A 14,851-nucleotide genomic window follows, 5' to 3' on the forward strand; every position below is an offset into this window, starting at 1 on the left:
CTACATCTGCCTGGGACAAATCTGCACAAGTTTCAAGCACCTGAAGGGACTGGACTGTATCTCTGCATCTTCGCCTGGCCTACGGGGTTAGTCCTCCTGCTGTTCCGCCGCCCTCAGTGGACTGGGACCTGTGGGGCTTGATAATGGAGGATCGGCTCCTTGACCTGCGACATATCACAGGTGGAAAAAGCTTTTAGTTCATGCAGCATCCAACTGTTAACTGATGCAACTGGCGTGGTGATGAGTATGTCGCATGTCCAATCGACGACTCACTTTTCAATCAATTTTAGTTAACAGTTCATGAATGAAAGTGAAACATCGTGAATTGGCATTCAAATTCAAGGGTTAAAGGGGCGGACCTTCATACACTTCAGATCTCCACTGCCGATTTTGGCTCCGTCAGTAGGTGAAACATTGTGCATGGTGACCTCTTTCTCCATGTAGGCTGTTCCGGGATCAGAAATCTGAAATGATCATGTCAGTGAAGAGCAACATAGCATGTGGTAAGCAATAGTGTTAATTACATTGACCTTGATAACAGCATAACCATCCTTGCTTGCCCTGCAAAGTAGATCGTCATTCAGCAGCTTCTCCAAAACATCTGGAAAAGTGAGTGAGTCGTCGATTTAGTAATTCAAGACTTGACTAAGTGCAGAAAGAATGCATCTATTTTACACGATTAATCTGACAAGCACACAGAATTGTTTCTGCATTACCTTCCACCATTTCCTGCACAACATTCAACAAGCAGTTGTTAGCAAGTGTATGAAGCCATGATAGAATCAGCACAGCACAGCACAATACAACTTAACCGAGATACAGAATGTCAAAGTTACCTTTTCTGTCATACTCTCCAAGCTTCTCACCAGCGTTCTCATCATCTTACAAGCAGAGCACCTAAAAAGGAAACCGTTGCCATGTCAGGATATGTACCATTTTACCACTGGTTACAACTGACAATGTTAATGTTGACAATAACATGCATGTATGGACCCAATATAAGCAATTCGCGAACTGATCTGCAGGATAAATGATAAAACTGCACTGAAACATCAACTATCTCACCAGTGCTAGAATTCTGCAAGTCACGCAAGGAAGCTAACAACAGCCTATAAATTCAACTAGCACTAATTGCCAACAGGTGAGCAGCTCCTCTGTAACTTAACTTCTCACACACTATCATAGACAAAAAACATATAACTGAACTTCTATGCACAAAATCATACCATTCTGCATGCACAAAAGACTAACAATAAAAAATGAATCATAGCACCCAGAAGGGATATCTAAAATAGCACCTCATCTGATCAGGAGTGACTTCTGCTGCATTTGACTTGAACGTGGCACTATTCTTTTTGCTCCCTGTGCGACTCATTTCATTGCAACTTCCTCCCCGTTTGAGTTGGGGTAGCTGTGTGAGACTGCATGATGATTATGACACATGATAAGCAACTGTAGGACAAACGCATAGAGAAAGCGCATCTAAAACATATAATCATAAAACAGTAAACATCTTGCCTTTCTTCATCCAATGAATCAGTCTCTTGGGGTCAGCATCCATATGCATCAGGTTCTTAAGCTTCATCTCTGCAACAAATAAAAGGTTGTTTGAGATACTGAGCTAAAAAATTCAAACTGAATGAGTGAATGTAGATAGATACTGGGCACCGATCCTAACCTACTGCCAGCTCAGACTTATCATTGAAGTACTTCTCAGGGAATAGGCCTCTGATGTAGCTGATGTTGTATATAGCAATCCGGAGCAAGCTCCTTGTCTGTTTGGTCAATGGATCACTAACGTTATCCAAATAGTTGTATGAATAACTTAAAATCACACACTATGCTATGCTTTTCACCAGATCATATAGATACTTAATAAATTATCTCAATGCTCCAGCAATAGAAAACCTCAACTGGTATCAAATTGTGCTATTGATAAACATGCTCAGTGAAGCACATAATTCACAAAAAAAATACATCTATATTTTCCGATACTGATTTATTCAAACACATACATATACAATAAAGATCATGTAATATATTTTTTGATTAAACACCAAGAAAGTTTGCCCGTGCAAATGTAGGATCATATACATATTGGTACTGATCATCAAATCTGTGAAGTGAAGAGAGATGACAACATTGCAACTCAGGGCAAACAGTTACGACCGAAATGTAAACAATACATATTTATAGCATATAGGAAATGAACACCCAGGCACCCAGCTTTTCAAAGTGAAAGTTACCGAAACCTGATGATCAACCAATAATCCTGCGAGGTATTTGTCAAACCACTGCCAATTACTAAAATAAGGTAATATATCTAACAAGGAGACTACAATTTCAGAGTTGGTTTCCAAACATGGCAATAGAAGTTCACTAAACACAGAGAATTCCTAAAGCAGAACATATATTCAAAATCTCACAGCATAGCAAAAGAAACAACATACTGAGCCGTCGTGTTCGGCCAGCTTCTGGAGAAGCGCGGAGGCGGAGGACTTCCGAACGGGCGCTTAGATACCACAGAGGAAGCTCTTCTGATTCCAATCTTGAAGAAAAGTATGACGCGCTTGGTACAAAATGCAAACCCCCCACAGAGAGACGTCTATATACTACTCCAATGGAAGCATTTGAACAGCAGGACTAGTACAGCCCAACTCAACCGAAGATGACACAAGTTTTTCCTGATGTTCCAAAGCAAGTTTGGAAATACCCAAGGCAGTAGATAAAGGATCCGCTGTGTTCCCCCTTTTGAAGTTACGAATTGAAAATTGCCTGCTACTCAACTAATTTCAGCAATGGGAACAAAACTAAACTAATTTCGCACATACGGAGTGAACTCGGAACACTGAAAGTCTCTAGACGCTTCTAACGCACCAGCTGAATCGATGCAGTAGGAAAATGCCATAATTGTGAACGAACCAATTTCATCGACTTGGCACGTGTTAATCACATCTCCAGCGAATTCAAATGAGGCTATATCATCGACTTGTGCCACGCCACCTCCGAGGTCGCGACGGCCGCCATCGCCGTAGGTGCGGGCGGCGGCGGGCGTGTGGCGGAGGAGGGAGAGGGAGAAAGGGCGGGGAGATTGGGATTTTGGGGTGGGTCCCGTCTGTGGACCTGTGTTTAGTCTACCTGTATAAATTCTTTGGCCCCTGTACTTCCGCTAGGGTTGAGGGAGCCACTCGGCCCTCAGACGGATCAACGAAAGGCAGTTCATTTTGCAAAAACACAAGCCAATCAGCAAATCGCCTACCAAGGCACAATTCAATCAACATCAGCAAACGTTGCGACGACATTGTCCACACCTGGGAATGAACACATCAAATGACAACCAAGGAAACATCTATAATGCTACGAGAGTATGAGCTATGTATCAGTCTTTCACAGCACCTACGGCTAGGAGACTACCACATGGGAGGGAGCACAGTTTCTAGAGGAATCCACATCCGCTAGCCGCGACCTTGGGCAGAAAAGAAACATGGTGTAGTTTGATCAGATGGGTCAGAGACGGCTGAAGCAGACTTGCAGGCCACCGCCTACTGCCTGATTTTCTTGGAGCTGCTGCATTCAGGGCACTTGTAGTGCTTTATGTGATCCGCCTTGGCCGGGGTTATCCGCACGCATTTGCCGTGGAACCACCGCTCGCACATGTCGCAGCCGATCCAGAACTCGCTTGCATTGTATATGCCGTTGCAGCTTCCGCAAAAGGTTTCACTGTGTTCTTCGTCATTGTCGTCGTCTTCTTCTCGAGCAACTGCTCTGGAGTTCTTTGGGCGGACATCATCAGTTCGTTGCTGCACATAACAAATTGCAATTCAGTTCGAGTTACGTTCGGAGATGCGCTCCCAGTTTCGGAATTTCCAACAAACACAAACTACTGCAGTGGAGGGGTCAGTCAGCGTACCTTTGGCTTTGATGAGTGCCTGGATTTGCCACTGCTATCAACACCAGACCTGTCCCTGTGCTTCCTGTCAACCATACTTTCATACACGTTTGGAAGATCGTTGATCATGCTGAACAAGCGCTTCCTGGCAGACACAAGGCACAGAAACGTTGGATTGGCAACAAGGTGCAGCTGAAGCTTTCACACCAACTTGATATACACATTATAAGAACTCCATTAAAGGGGAGAACATTTTCTTAGGACAAAAAGCGGCCAAGAGAAAAAGAGAACAGTAATAACAGAACAACAAGAAGGGATTTGCGGAAATACTCAAAATGGCCTTTTGAAAAGAAAGAAAAAACATGGAACCAGTTTTCTTGTGCAATCAGTAAATAGCTAAAGCTAGGCATAAACTTGACAGCTACATGTGGCAAGAACTAAATAACAGAACACTTAACAAAGAATACATCAAGAACAGTATAGCAGGTGCATGGAACCGGTTTTGCATCCAATCATTTGCCCTGTGTAGTTCTTTTTCCACACAATATAGGCTTCACACCACTTTCAATATAGATGAGCAGAGTGGGCCTTTATCTTTAGTGCTAACACAAGAGAACGGAGTCACGGACTGTAAATATATTACTAGCATGGCAGGCCACCAACATTAATGTACTAGGTATGTATACAAGGAAAAAAATCAATGAAGCCTTTTGAAATAATTTGTTGCAAAAAGGAAAAAATTGCTCAAGTGAGCAAAGTACGAATTTCACTATGATATGATGACTAAGATAAGGGTACATGAACATTCAAGTGAAAACGAAACCCTATTATAAGTAAATTGTAGAACAAACAATAAAATGGGATCACTAAAGAATATCTGTTTTTTTAAGGATTCTCATGGTCCAATTGTTAATTTCTAGAGATGACGAGTGACAAACTGACAAGATGTAACAGGGTCCATGAAGGAGTGCAATACTGAAGTGAAGATTTTTAAGTGTTTTCTTTTATTCCAGCTAGCTAAATTTCGAAGGTCAAAATTATGCACATTACAAACACAGGACCCAGAAGCTGCACAAGGTATATGAAGTACTTAGGCAGCAAACTCTCACTGTAGTGTGGGGGAAAAAGGTGCAAGGTGCACAAACTAAACACACAAGTTAATGTAAGAAAGATTCTGGAATTATGGCTTTACCAGCATGCTTGAACAAGAAATAAATTAAACAATGGGCATTGGTTGCTATTAACTCCATTTTGAGATTTAAAAAAACAAATAAGCCTGGTTTTCATCTTTCCCGCAGAAAAAAAAAACTGGTTGTCATTCAGTGTACAGACTATATAGAGAAACAAAATGAACTCATAATATGCTGCCCCATAAAGGGTCCACAAAAAAGAGCAAGATGACAGAAATAAATAGCTCTGCAATTAACATGACAGAACTTCAGGAAGGAATGGTCCCGCCACCAATATAAGAGCCTTCTTCCTTCTTTGTGAGAAGAATCTTGGAACCCTTTAGAGTTTTACTCATAGATAGATGGCACTTTGATCGTCGGTCCTACATAGCTAAGCTTAGAACAAGTTGTGGAAATGTGTGGCACAGTTCATCACCACAAACATAAAAATAGGCTGGACATTAAAATTCTTTAGAGCAGCCGAAACTGGGAACTACACAGAAGCACACTGTCCATTATTTGTGTATATATGATTTCTGAAATAAAGGGAAAAGGAATAGTTGCTTCTTACTACGCCAAACCACCTTTATATTTACTTAAAGCCTTTGACAAGATGTTTTGGCCATTCAGCATGATGATACTGTAAAAGCCCTAAAACTGCGCATTTGATGATGTGGTAGGTCATGATATAAATTGTATGTTTCCTGTTTGCTTCGTATACACATTACATCACTCAGTAAATGCACAACTTCTTCAACTACTACAACCCCATAGATGTAAATCAATAACTCTGCAATTAACATGGCAGGAACTTAGAAAGGAATGGCCCTGGCCCGCCATCAATATAAGACCCTTCTCCTTTCTGGGAAGAATATTAGAATCTTTTGAGTTTTTACTCATAGATAGATGGCATTTTAATCTTGGTCTCTAAATAGCTAAGCTTAGAGCAAATTGTGACAATGTGGCATAGTTTGTCACCGCAAACACAAAAATGGATATAGAGATTAAAATTCTTTATAGCAGCCGAAACTGCAAATGATGGAACTACACAGAAGCACGCAATCCTTTATTTGTGTATATGATTTCTGAAATAAAGTGAAAGGGGGTAGTTGCTTTTCATATGGCCTAACTAACAGCTGAACCCTATGGATTATATCGCCATCAAACCCAGAGGGTCACAGAAAGAAGGGAACAAGTAACTGCAAACCCAATAAAGCAAACTGAAACAAAAAGCATGACCCTCCGATACACTCAAAGCAAAGAAAAGAAACAAAGAGAGGAGCACAAGATACATGTGCACATGCACACACATGCACCAACCACCAAGTGAAACAAAATAAATGCGCCATCAAATCGGTCACGCGTATCCCAACTCCGCAAGTCACCTAGCAGTCAAGCTAAAGTACTCTATCGAAAAAGACCACATTTCATCTTGCCTAAACTGTCAATCAGGAGTAACATAGAATAGACAATTTAAAAGCTAATCAATCGTCAGAGGCACCAAGCTGAGAGAAATCGTCAGAGGCAGTAAAATTACCGTTCGTTGGCGGTGAGCGGCGCCCCGAAGAAGAAGGCGACGGAGAGGAGCCACGAGTCGGAGTGGACGGCGACGAGGGAGAGCCAGTCGCGGCGGTTCATGCCGTTGCGGGCGAAATTGATGCCGAGGGCCGGCTCGGGCAGCTCGGGCGGCACCTCCTCCGCCGGCAGCGACACCTCCCAGGTCCCGTCGGGGTGGCCGTAGAGGCAGAGGTTCTCCTTATCTGCGGGCAGAGAGAGAGAAAACCGAGGCCCATCCAGTCAATCCCCGTCCGGATCCCACCGCCCGGCAGCGGAGCCGCCCAATCCATCCATCCAATCTGGGGGGGGGGGGGCAACTCACCTGGGTCGCAGCTGTCGAAGAAGTCGTCGACATCTGCACGGCGGCACGAGGCGCAGGAGAGAAGCGCGGTGTTAGATCTGCGGCGCGCGCGGGTGGCCCGTCAGCGCGGCGCTACGAGAGGGCAAAAGGAGATGAGGGGGGGAGGAGGAGAAGGGAAGGGGGCGCGGTCGGTCGGTCGGGTACTCACCGGAGGTGAGCGCGCGGACGAGGCCGGCGCGGCGCGCGGAGAAGTCCCTGAAGATAGCCTCCACGGTGCGCGGCCTGGACATGGCGGGGGCGGCGGGGGCCCGGGCCGTCTCCATCTTGCCGGGGCGGGGCGGCCGGCGGCGGCGGCGGCGGCGAGCTCGAGGGAGGGGGGTGGGGGGCAGCGGTTGGGTCTGCGGCGTGCGTGCGGGCGTCGTCGAGTCTGACCCAAGGAAGGATTTGGATTCGGTTTTATTACACTGTGCCCGGGCCGAAAGGATTTGCCTGGCGACGCGGGCGATCCCGGGGATCCGAGGTAGGTCGCTGACGCTGTGGGCCCGCGGTGATGGTCCCATGTGGACGTGGGTGGGCGGGTGTGCAGCGGGGTGGGCGGGAGTGTGGCAGGGACACGGGCCCGGCCGCGGTGGGCCCGGGTGGGCTGGTGACCTGGCTCCGACTGGGACGGGTCGACCTGGTTCTGAGCCCGACTATCTCAGATCGCGCTTTCCAACCAACTGCCCGCGCCGACCCACAGGAGTTCGGAATCGCGACGTGACATTGCGCGCCGCTCCACGCGTCACCTGCCGTTGGATCTCGCCATCAACGGCCCAGATGAGCGCTATGGACCATATCACTTGACCACTTTCCGGAGACGAGACTAAAACTCTACTCCCTCCGTCCGAAAATACTTGTCCTTAAAATGGTTACCAGCAAAACATTTTCCAGGTGCAAATGACGTCGGAAATATGTGTCTCTTGGGCGGCCCTGCCTCGTGCTCGTCGATGGTTTACCCGATGTCAACGAGGGGCTCGTATATTGAAAGTGGTTTACCCAGCAAAATGAAATGAAATAAAACTGGATTTAGAGAAAGAAGTTTAGGAGAATTAACAAAAGTTGCTACTCCCTCTGTCCAGTGAAAAATGTGCATTTAGAAATTTTAGAGGCTCTTGGAAGTGGTGTGGAGCCTATATTGTGAACAATAATATTCTACCTAAGAAGATTCAGACATGAGAAATGATTGCATGCAAACCAGTTCCATGCACTTGCTATATCACTAGAGTTACTAAGCTCCCTCGAACGTGAGGGCTGTGGTCGCTCGGGGCTAGAGAGATAAAACTGACCACGATTATCAATGGGTGAGTTGAAAATTGTTTACCGCTTGGTCCCCTCCCAGATACACGTATCCTGGTGATGTGTCGCTCCTGTAAATGAGGGGAATTAGCGGTACGGCCGACTATTCACGTATCAGTTGATGTGTCGCACATTTTGATGGGAAAATGAAATAGTTTTGCTAAGTCTCAGTCGACTGAGACTTTTTTATGTCTCAGTCGATGCTATATGCCTTTGATCTTGCATAGAGATTCTTAAAAAAATCTTCTTAGTTTTCTCTTTTTCTCATTATATACTACTCCCTTCGCACGGAAATACTTGTCATTAAAATGGATAAAAATGAATGTATCTAAAACTAAAATACATCTACATACATCCATTTTAATGACAAGTATTTCCGGACGGAGGGAGTATATCACTTGACTGAGACTTGGTTAAATCTCAGTCGATTGAGACCTAGCCACACACAAAAAAAACATCGCATATCACGGCACAACACCGCCAGCCCATAACCGCCTCTTCCGCACTGCATGTCTGCACAGTCATCACAAACTCGCCATTGCGCCGCACGCCCCTTCCCCATCTCTCTCTTTCTCTCCCTCTCGCAACGAGGTAATGCTCGGCAACGGCGGGCGCGCGGGTCATTGACGAGAAGGCGGCGAGTCATGCCACAGCGGCCAACGATGGCGCTACGTAGGGATGCCCACTGACTTCAGGACTCGATCGTCTTCCTCGACACACTGCCGTCGACAAGGTATGCATCATAGCTACTGATCCCTCGCTCCCCCCTCCCCCACCTCCCCCCTTCTCCTTTCTCAGCCAGATTTGAATTTGATATTACTTGCTCCGGGCTAAACAAGTAGCAAATTCCAAGGGGATTTTATCTTCAAGTTTGAATCAAATTTGCATGTTGTGCTCTAAAGTTAGAATCAATAGTAGATTCAGATCGAAATTGTTTCAGCACTGGGTTGTAACTATCATGTAGCCATAAAAACTCATCAATGTTTTGTATCTCAGTTGTTGCTTTCCCAGGAGGGTTATAGAGGAATCACGATGTTTATTTGTGAACACGACTGCTTTGTCTATAGAGCTGATTCCATAGAATTTTATTTCTAGTTGCATCCCTATCCGATATTATGGTTTGGCCTTGAAGTTCCAGGACATGGGTGACAGCAACCACTGCCTATGGATATTTTTTGGTAGTTCGTCTATGATTTCATCTTTGTGAAGAACAATTGTTGTAAAGCTGTAAAAAATTGACTAATATCCTATCAAGTTTCGGTGATCATGTGTCTTTGCTTCTGGAAATCTCTATACGTTTCTTTTGGACTAATATCCTCCTACAACACCACAAAATCATGGAAGCCAAAAACACAAAAGCCCCACAGAAAATGAACAACAATGCTCGGTCCATTGATTGATATAAGTAAAAGATCTATCTGAGAATTAACGGCCAAATAGGCAAATAATTTGAAAAAACGGGCACCGCAAAGCACGCGTGTATTCTAGTTGTTTTGATGTATTTTTTGTTAAGTGTTTTGTTATTTACTTCTTGCTATCAAGTGTTGTGTTATTTAGTTCTTGCCGCATGTACCTGTCAAGTTTTTTTTTGATATCAGCATGTACTCCCTCCGTTCCAAATTACTCGTAATGGTTTTAGTTCAAATTTATACAAAGCTTTAGCTATTACTGATTGCACGCGAAAACTGGTTCCATATTCTTCTTTTCTAAAGACCATCTAGGTCTCAGTCCACTAAGGGCCCATTCGGAAGTCTGCTGGCTTCCCAAAGTGGCCAGCTTCTCGGGGAGGCAGCGCTAGCCAGCTTCTTGGCGGAGCCAGTGATGCGTTCGGCACTTTGGCAGCGCGCGGCTGCTCTCTAGCTCTCGTCTACATGGGCCGGCAGCCCAGGAAGCAAGCATAAAGCCCAGTTAGGTGGTTTCTCATACGGGAGAGAACGTATCGGTGAGAGAAACATATCGATCGAACCGGTACGCTGCCCCAGAGTTCACTTGGCGGTGGCATATCCGATAATTACGTCCAACTCCGCCTCCTTCCATTTTTGAAGCTAGGTTCGACCCGCTTCTCGTTTTTGCACTACGAGGGCAGGGATGACAAATTTTACCCATGGGTACGGGTACCCGCGAGTATCGTACCCGCATGGGTAGGGTATGGGCGCAACTTTATACCAACGGATAGTACACATACCCTACCCGTTAAGTCATGGGTTGGGAACAGGTATAGCCTTTTACCCATGGATATACCCATACCCTACCCATTTTATAGTGACATGTGAATCTTACCCGTGATTCACAATCACAAGTGTACATATGTTAAAGTTATGTTGTGAGCTTATGAACCTATGTTAAAGTTGTTACCAATTGTCAATTTGAATTGAGATAATTTTCATCTACTCAACTATTTGTTATTGAGTTGAGATCAATGTTTTTTTGTCAAATGTGCTATAGATGAATGTAAAATTGCGAATAGCTTGTGTACTATTTGAACTGCCCGTTGGGTACCCAATGGGTATGGGTACCTGTCGGGTATGGGTACGGGTAAAGTATCATACCCATGGGTATGGGTATGGGTAGAATTTTGTACCCATTGACTACAAGGGTATGGGTATGGTATTGCTCTACCCGCCCCATACCCTACCCATTGCCATCCTTAAGGGCAGTTCGCTCCGCGAAGCTGGCTTCCAGGAGCTGCCACGTTCGAGACGACTCCACGTGCTGACCAAAGAAGCTGGGAGTAGGAGAGGATCCGAACGGGGCCTAAGACACGTCATCCATGTTTAGATTCGGCATGTTTATCATGTGGGCTTTTGAGTTATATTTTTCTCCTTGTGTGGGCTTAAGTTCTGTGCTGTGTTGAGAAACGCGTGGTGGGCTTCAACTCGTGTGGTGCAGGAAACGAGTGCAGCTAGCCGGACGCACAGGTCCACGCGAAAGCAACTTCTTTTTTTGTAACGCGACCTCACACTTCAAACGGGTGCAGCTAGCCAGTTGGCCTCATGGTTGCTGGTGATCATGCAAAGCGCGAACTATATAAAAATACGCAACAGGGTTGAGACTCGAAAAACTTAAAAAAAAACTGAAAATTTGAACAATTTTTAAAAGCCAATTTTTTTTGAACACAAACAAATTTTCAAATTGTATTTTAAAAAATGAATTATTTCGGTAATTCCAAACAATTTTTGAAAAGCTGATCAATTTTTTAAATTCCAAACAGTTTTTAAAATAAGAAAATGTTCAAAAATTCAAATATTTTTTGAAAACACAAATAACTATTTTGAGAAACACTAACACTTTTTAAGAAACAAGAAAATGTTTCCAGAATGAGAACATTTTTTAACTTTTTGCACAAAGTTTCATAACGAGAACACTTTTTGATATTCAGAACATATATTTAAAAAACACAAACATTTGTTTTAATTGTGTTGTACACACATAGTGAGCTGCATCCTTAAAATTCCACTGGAAGATAGGAAAACTAAAAAAGAAGAAACAAAATATAAGTATTTATGTGGGAGACCTAAGAGAAAATAAAAAAAGTAAAAAAAAAAGAAAACGGAAAGGACTGCAAGCCAGAGGCCACAGCCCAAACAGGAAAGCAAGTTAAGAAGCCCGACATAGCGGAAGGCAGACACCATGCCCGCTTCCAGCCTCAGCCCAACACGTTTTTGAACAACACCAGATTATTCGCAAAAAAAAAACACCAGATTAATCAATTTGTACGTTTTTGAACTGAGATTTAGCAGCACCTTTTTTATTACTCTCACAAATTCCTTGCTTCTGGTTGTTCTTTTACAAAGGTACAAAGACCCCCCCCCCCCCTCCCCACCACCAAGGTTCAGCAAGTTCTGGATCGGCTGCGACATCTACGTGTGGTGGTTCCACGGCAAATGCGTGCGGATAACCCCGGCCAAAGCAGACCACATAAAGCACTACAGTTCCCCTGAGTGCAGCAGCTCCAAGAAACTCAGGCAGTAGCCATGATCAAACTACACCATGTTTCTTTTATGCCCAAGGTCGCGGCTAGCAGATGTGGATTTTGTTACGAATTAATTAACTTTTGTTAATTAGGGAACTATTGGCTCGTGTCTTTTTCTCTAAAAGACATCTCTTATAAGTTGTAACACACCTTTGGGAGAGTATAAATACCTACATCAGTGAATAAGAGGGATCTGTTCACGAGTCCGGCGATCTGGACGCGGTGGTGCCGGCGGCTCGCTGGTCTGCGGGAGCTCCAGGGGTTTCATCGTCTCCGACTCGATCTGCTCCGGTTCATGCTATCTCCGGTACAGAGAGACTGTCGTCATCTCCCGGTGTTGGCTGCATGGATCTGTCAGTGGCGGCTGGATCCTTTTGGTCTAGTCTCCGTCGGAGAAGGCGACGGTTCGTGCACAAGAAGCTGAATGAAGTTCTTTGAACAGATCTGAGTGAAAAATCTGCTCTTGGCTAGATGCCAAAGAGATCAGAAGACGGTGGCGCGATTGTGTCGTTTCCCCCTTGGGGGCGTCTTTCTTGGAGGTGTACGCGGGCTCGAGGGAACAGTGGACGACGTCTTTGGTGGCGGTGCTTCATCATGCACATTGATGGTGACAGATCTCAATGGCATGGCGCCCTGAAGATTAGGCGCCTGATGTGCGATGATGGACTCGCGTAGGACGGTGACATTGTCTGGCGTCGTGGTGGCATCGACGACAGTTAGACCGAGCAAGGTAGATGCAGCAGTACAGCTCTGAAGATGGATTGGTGGCAGGTGGCGGCAGCGGCCTCTGAGTGTACGTCGGACCGGTGGGTGCCCCATACCCGGCAGGCGTCCTGGTTGGGGCCTCAGGTCTTAGATGTTATGTTTGGTTGCGAGGTCTGTTTGGTATTAGGCCCAGACTATCAACATCCCTTCATCAACTGGATAAGAGTAGCGACAGATGTTGTCTAGACAGTGACTTTAGTCTTACTATTGTATTATTTTGTAAGGTCTTTTGTGAATAATTAATAAAATGGCTGCATGTATGTTCAGATGCAGAGGCCGGGGGTCTTCCTCCTTTAAAAAAAAAACAAGTACTGTTCCTTTTTTTGGGTACATGATTACTGTTCGTCGGCGCACCAGGCTGTCCATGGCCACGGGAGCACGCATGGATCCATAAACGAATCGATCTGGAGTTAGGGCATTTCTAACCGTTTCTTAAAATGTAGAGGAGGATCCGACCAAGTAAATTTTAGTGAAGTATTTATACTTCACTCAGTTTCAGTTGGTTCTAGCCGATTTCCTGGATTTAGGGGAGTAATATTTAAATTTGCATAAATTCAACCTAGTTTCAACCGAAATTTGCATACATATAAACATAGGGTCAACCTAGTCTTAACAACCGAACATTAAATATAAATTCAAACTTTAATTACACTAGGCTACTCATCATCATTATCATCTTTGACATAGTAGAGGTCGAGCCAATCTTACCTCGACAGGCCACCGCCGGCGAGACATGGGTCCAGGTCGGTGCATCGTCGTCGCAGCCGGGGAAGATGCATCGCCACTCCTCGATGTTATTGCGGATCATGTTTTTACTCTTCTAACAGGTCATTGAGGATCGATTGGAAATGCCCTTGTCATATTCAATCTGATCTTCTCCTGACTAGCAATTGCTCGTCTAACCATTGATGGTTTCCCTTGTATGTCCATTGCACTCATGCAAATCGATCTCAACCAGAGTGTATACACACATCTAGAAGAAAGGAAGCATGATTGCCTGGTGGTTGCTTCAACGATGGTTTGAGACACGTGCGTGACCTCGCTCCGTAGACGTAGTCATGGCGAGTATGCGGGAGCCCGCAAGGTGGACGGCGCGGCGTGGCTGCACAGAACGACGGTGGTGCAGGCGGCTGGGCGTGCCTGCCGTTTGAGCGACACAGCGGCAAGGCTATGCGGCGCCATGGTTGGCTGCGTGGAACGCCGCACGCGGTCAGTGGATGTGGAAAATGCGTGACGATGCGTCGTCGGCAGAAATGGATGGCGGCGGGGCGCGGCATCGTTGGCTGCGCACGGAACGACGCGAAGGTAAGGCGCCAGTTGCTGGCCGCGCAGCGAACATGCGTCGTTGGAAAAACGGGTTGCAGCAGTGGCGTGGTGGCGGTGCCGACAACTCGGACATGGTGGCCGCTCCGATCTGAAGGATCATTGTTTTCTTAAAAGAGTACACACAAAAATGTATCATTTTTTTTGAGCTTCAAACATTTCATTCCATTAATCAACGTGTCTAGCGATGTCGCTAGCAACAAAAGACCGGGCAAAGGTAGGGGCAAGACCCGGCCATACCGTTTGGGGTACGAGCTTCATCTTCGACCCATACAACACAAGAGCGTCTGCAACCTTATTACAAGCTCTAAGGCAATGAACAATATGGAAAGAGCTGAAGTTCAGACTTGCAAAAGTCTTTATTTCCTAAAAAAGACCCCATTAGAAGAAAGAAAGAACATTTACAGGAAACTTGCGGGAGATGCAAACATCCCTGCAAGTTATACAACTCAACACCAACACCTAAGATCTTTTTTTTGAGACAATCTGGCCAAACTTTATTAAATCATCACAACGTTTACAGGTATGAAAAGAAGATC

General features: G+C 45.2%; 1 protein-coding gene across 1 annotated transcript; it reads right to left on the minus strand.

Annotated features, from left to right (window-relative positions):
* Nucleotides 1-3,243: 3,243 nt before the first annotated feature.
* On the minus strand, nucleotides 3,244-7,313 carry LOC123105641 (PHD finger protein ALFIN-LIKE 3). Its single transcript, XM_044527738.1, has 5 exons — nucleotides 7,125-7,313; nucleotides 6,938-6,970; nucleotides 6,596-6,818; nucleotides 3,911-4,034; nucleotides 3,244-3,800 (listed from the first exon to the last, which is right to left on the minus strand). The coding sequence occupies exons 1-5, from the start codon at nucleotides 7,237-7,239 to the stop codon at nucleotides 3,543-3,545; spliced, it is 753 nt and encodes a 250-aa protein (XP_044383673.1). The 5' UTR covers nucleotides 7,240-7,313; the 3' UTR covers nucleotides 3,244-3,542.
* Nucleotides 7,314-14,851: the final 7,538 nt, after the last annotated feature.

This window comes from Triticum aestivum, chromosome 5A, assembly GCF_018294505.1.
Source record: "Triticum aestivum cultivar Chinese Spring chromosome 5A, IWGSC CS RefSeq v2.1, whole genome shotgun sequence".
NCBI lineage: Eukaryota > Viridiplantae > Streptophyta > Magnoliopsida > Poales > Poaceae > Triticum > Triticum aestivum.

Excerpts from the sequence above, each read along its gene's own strand:
- LOC123105641 (XM_044527738.1), bottom strand. The coding sequence starts at position 7,239 with ATGGAGACGGCCCGGGCCCCCGCCGCCCCCGCCATGTCCAGGCCGCGC. Across the intron at positions 6,971-7,124 it reads CGTCCGCGCGCTCACCTCCG|ATGTCGACGACTTCTTCGAC; the intron begins GTGAGTACCCGA and ends GCCGCCGTGCAG. Across the intron at positions 3,801-3,910 it reads GGCACTCATCAAAGCCAAAG|CAACGAACTGATGATGTCCG; the intron begins GTACGCTGACTG and ends TGTTATGTGCAG.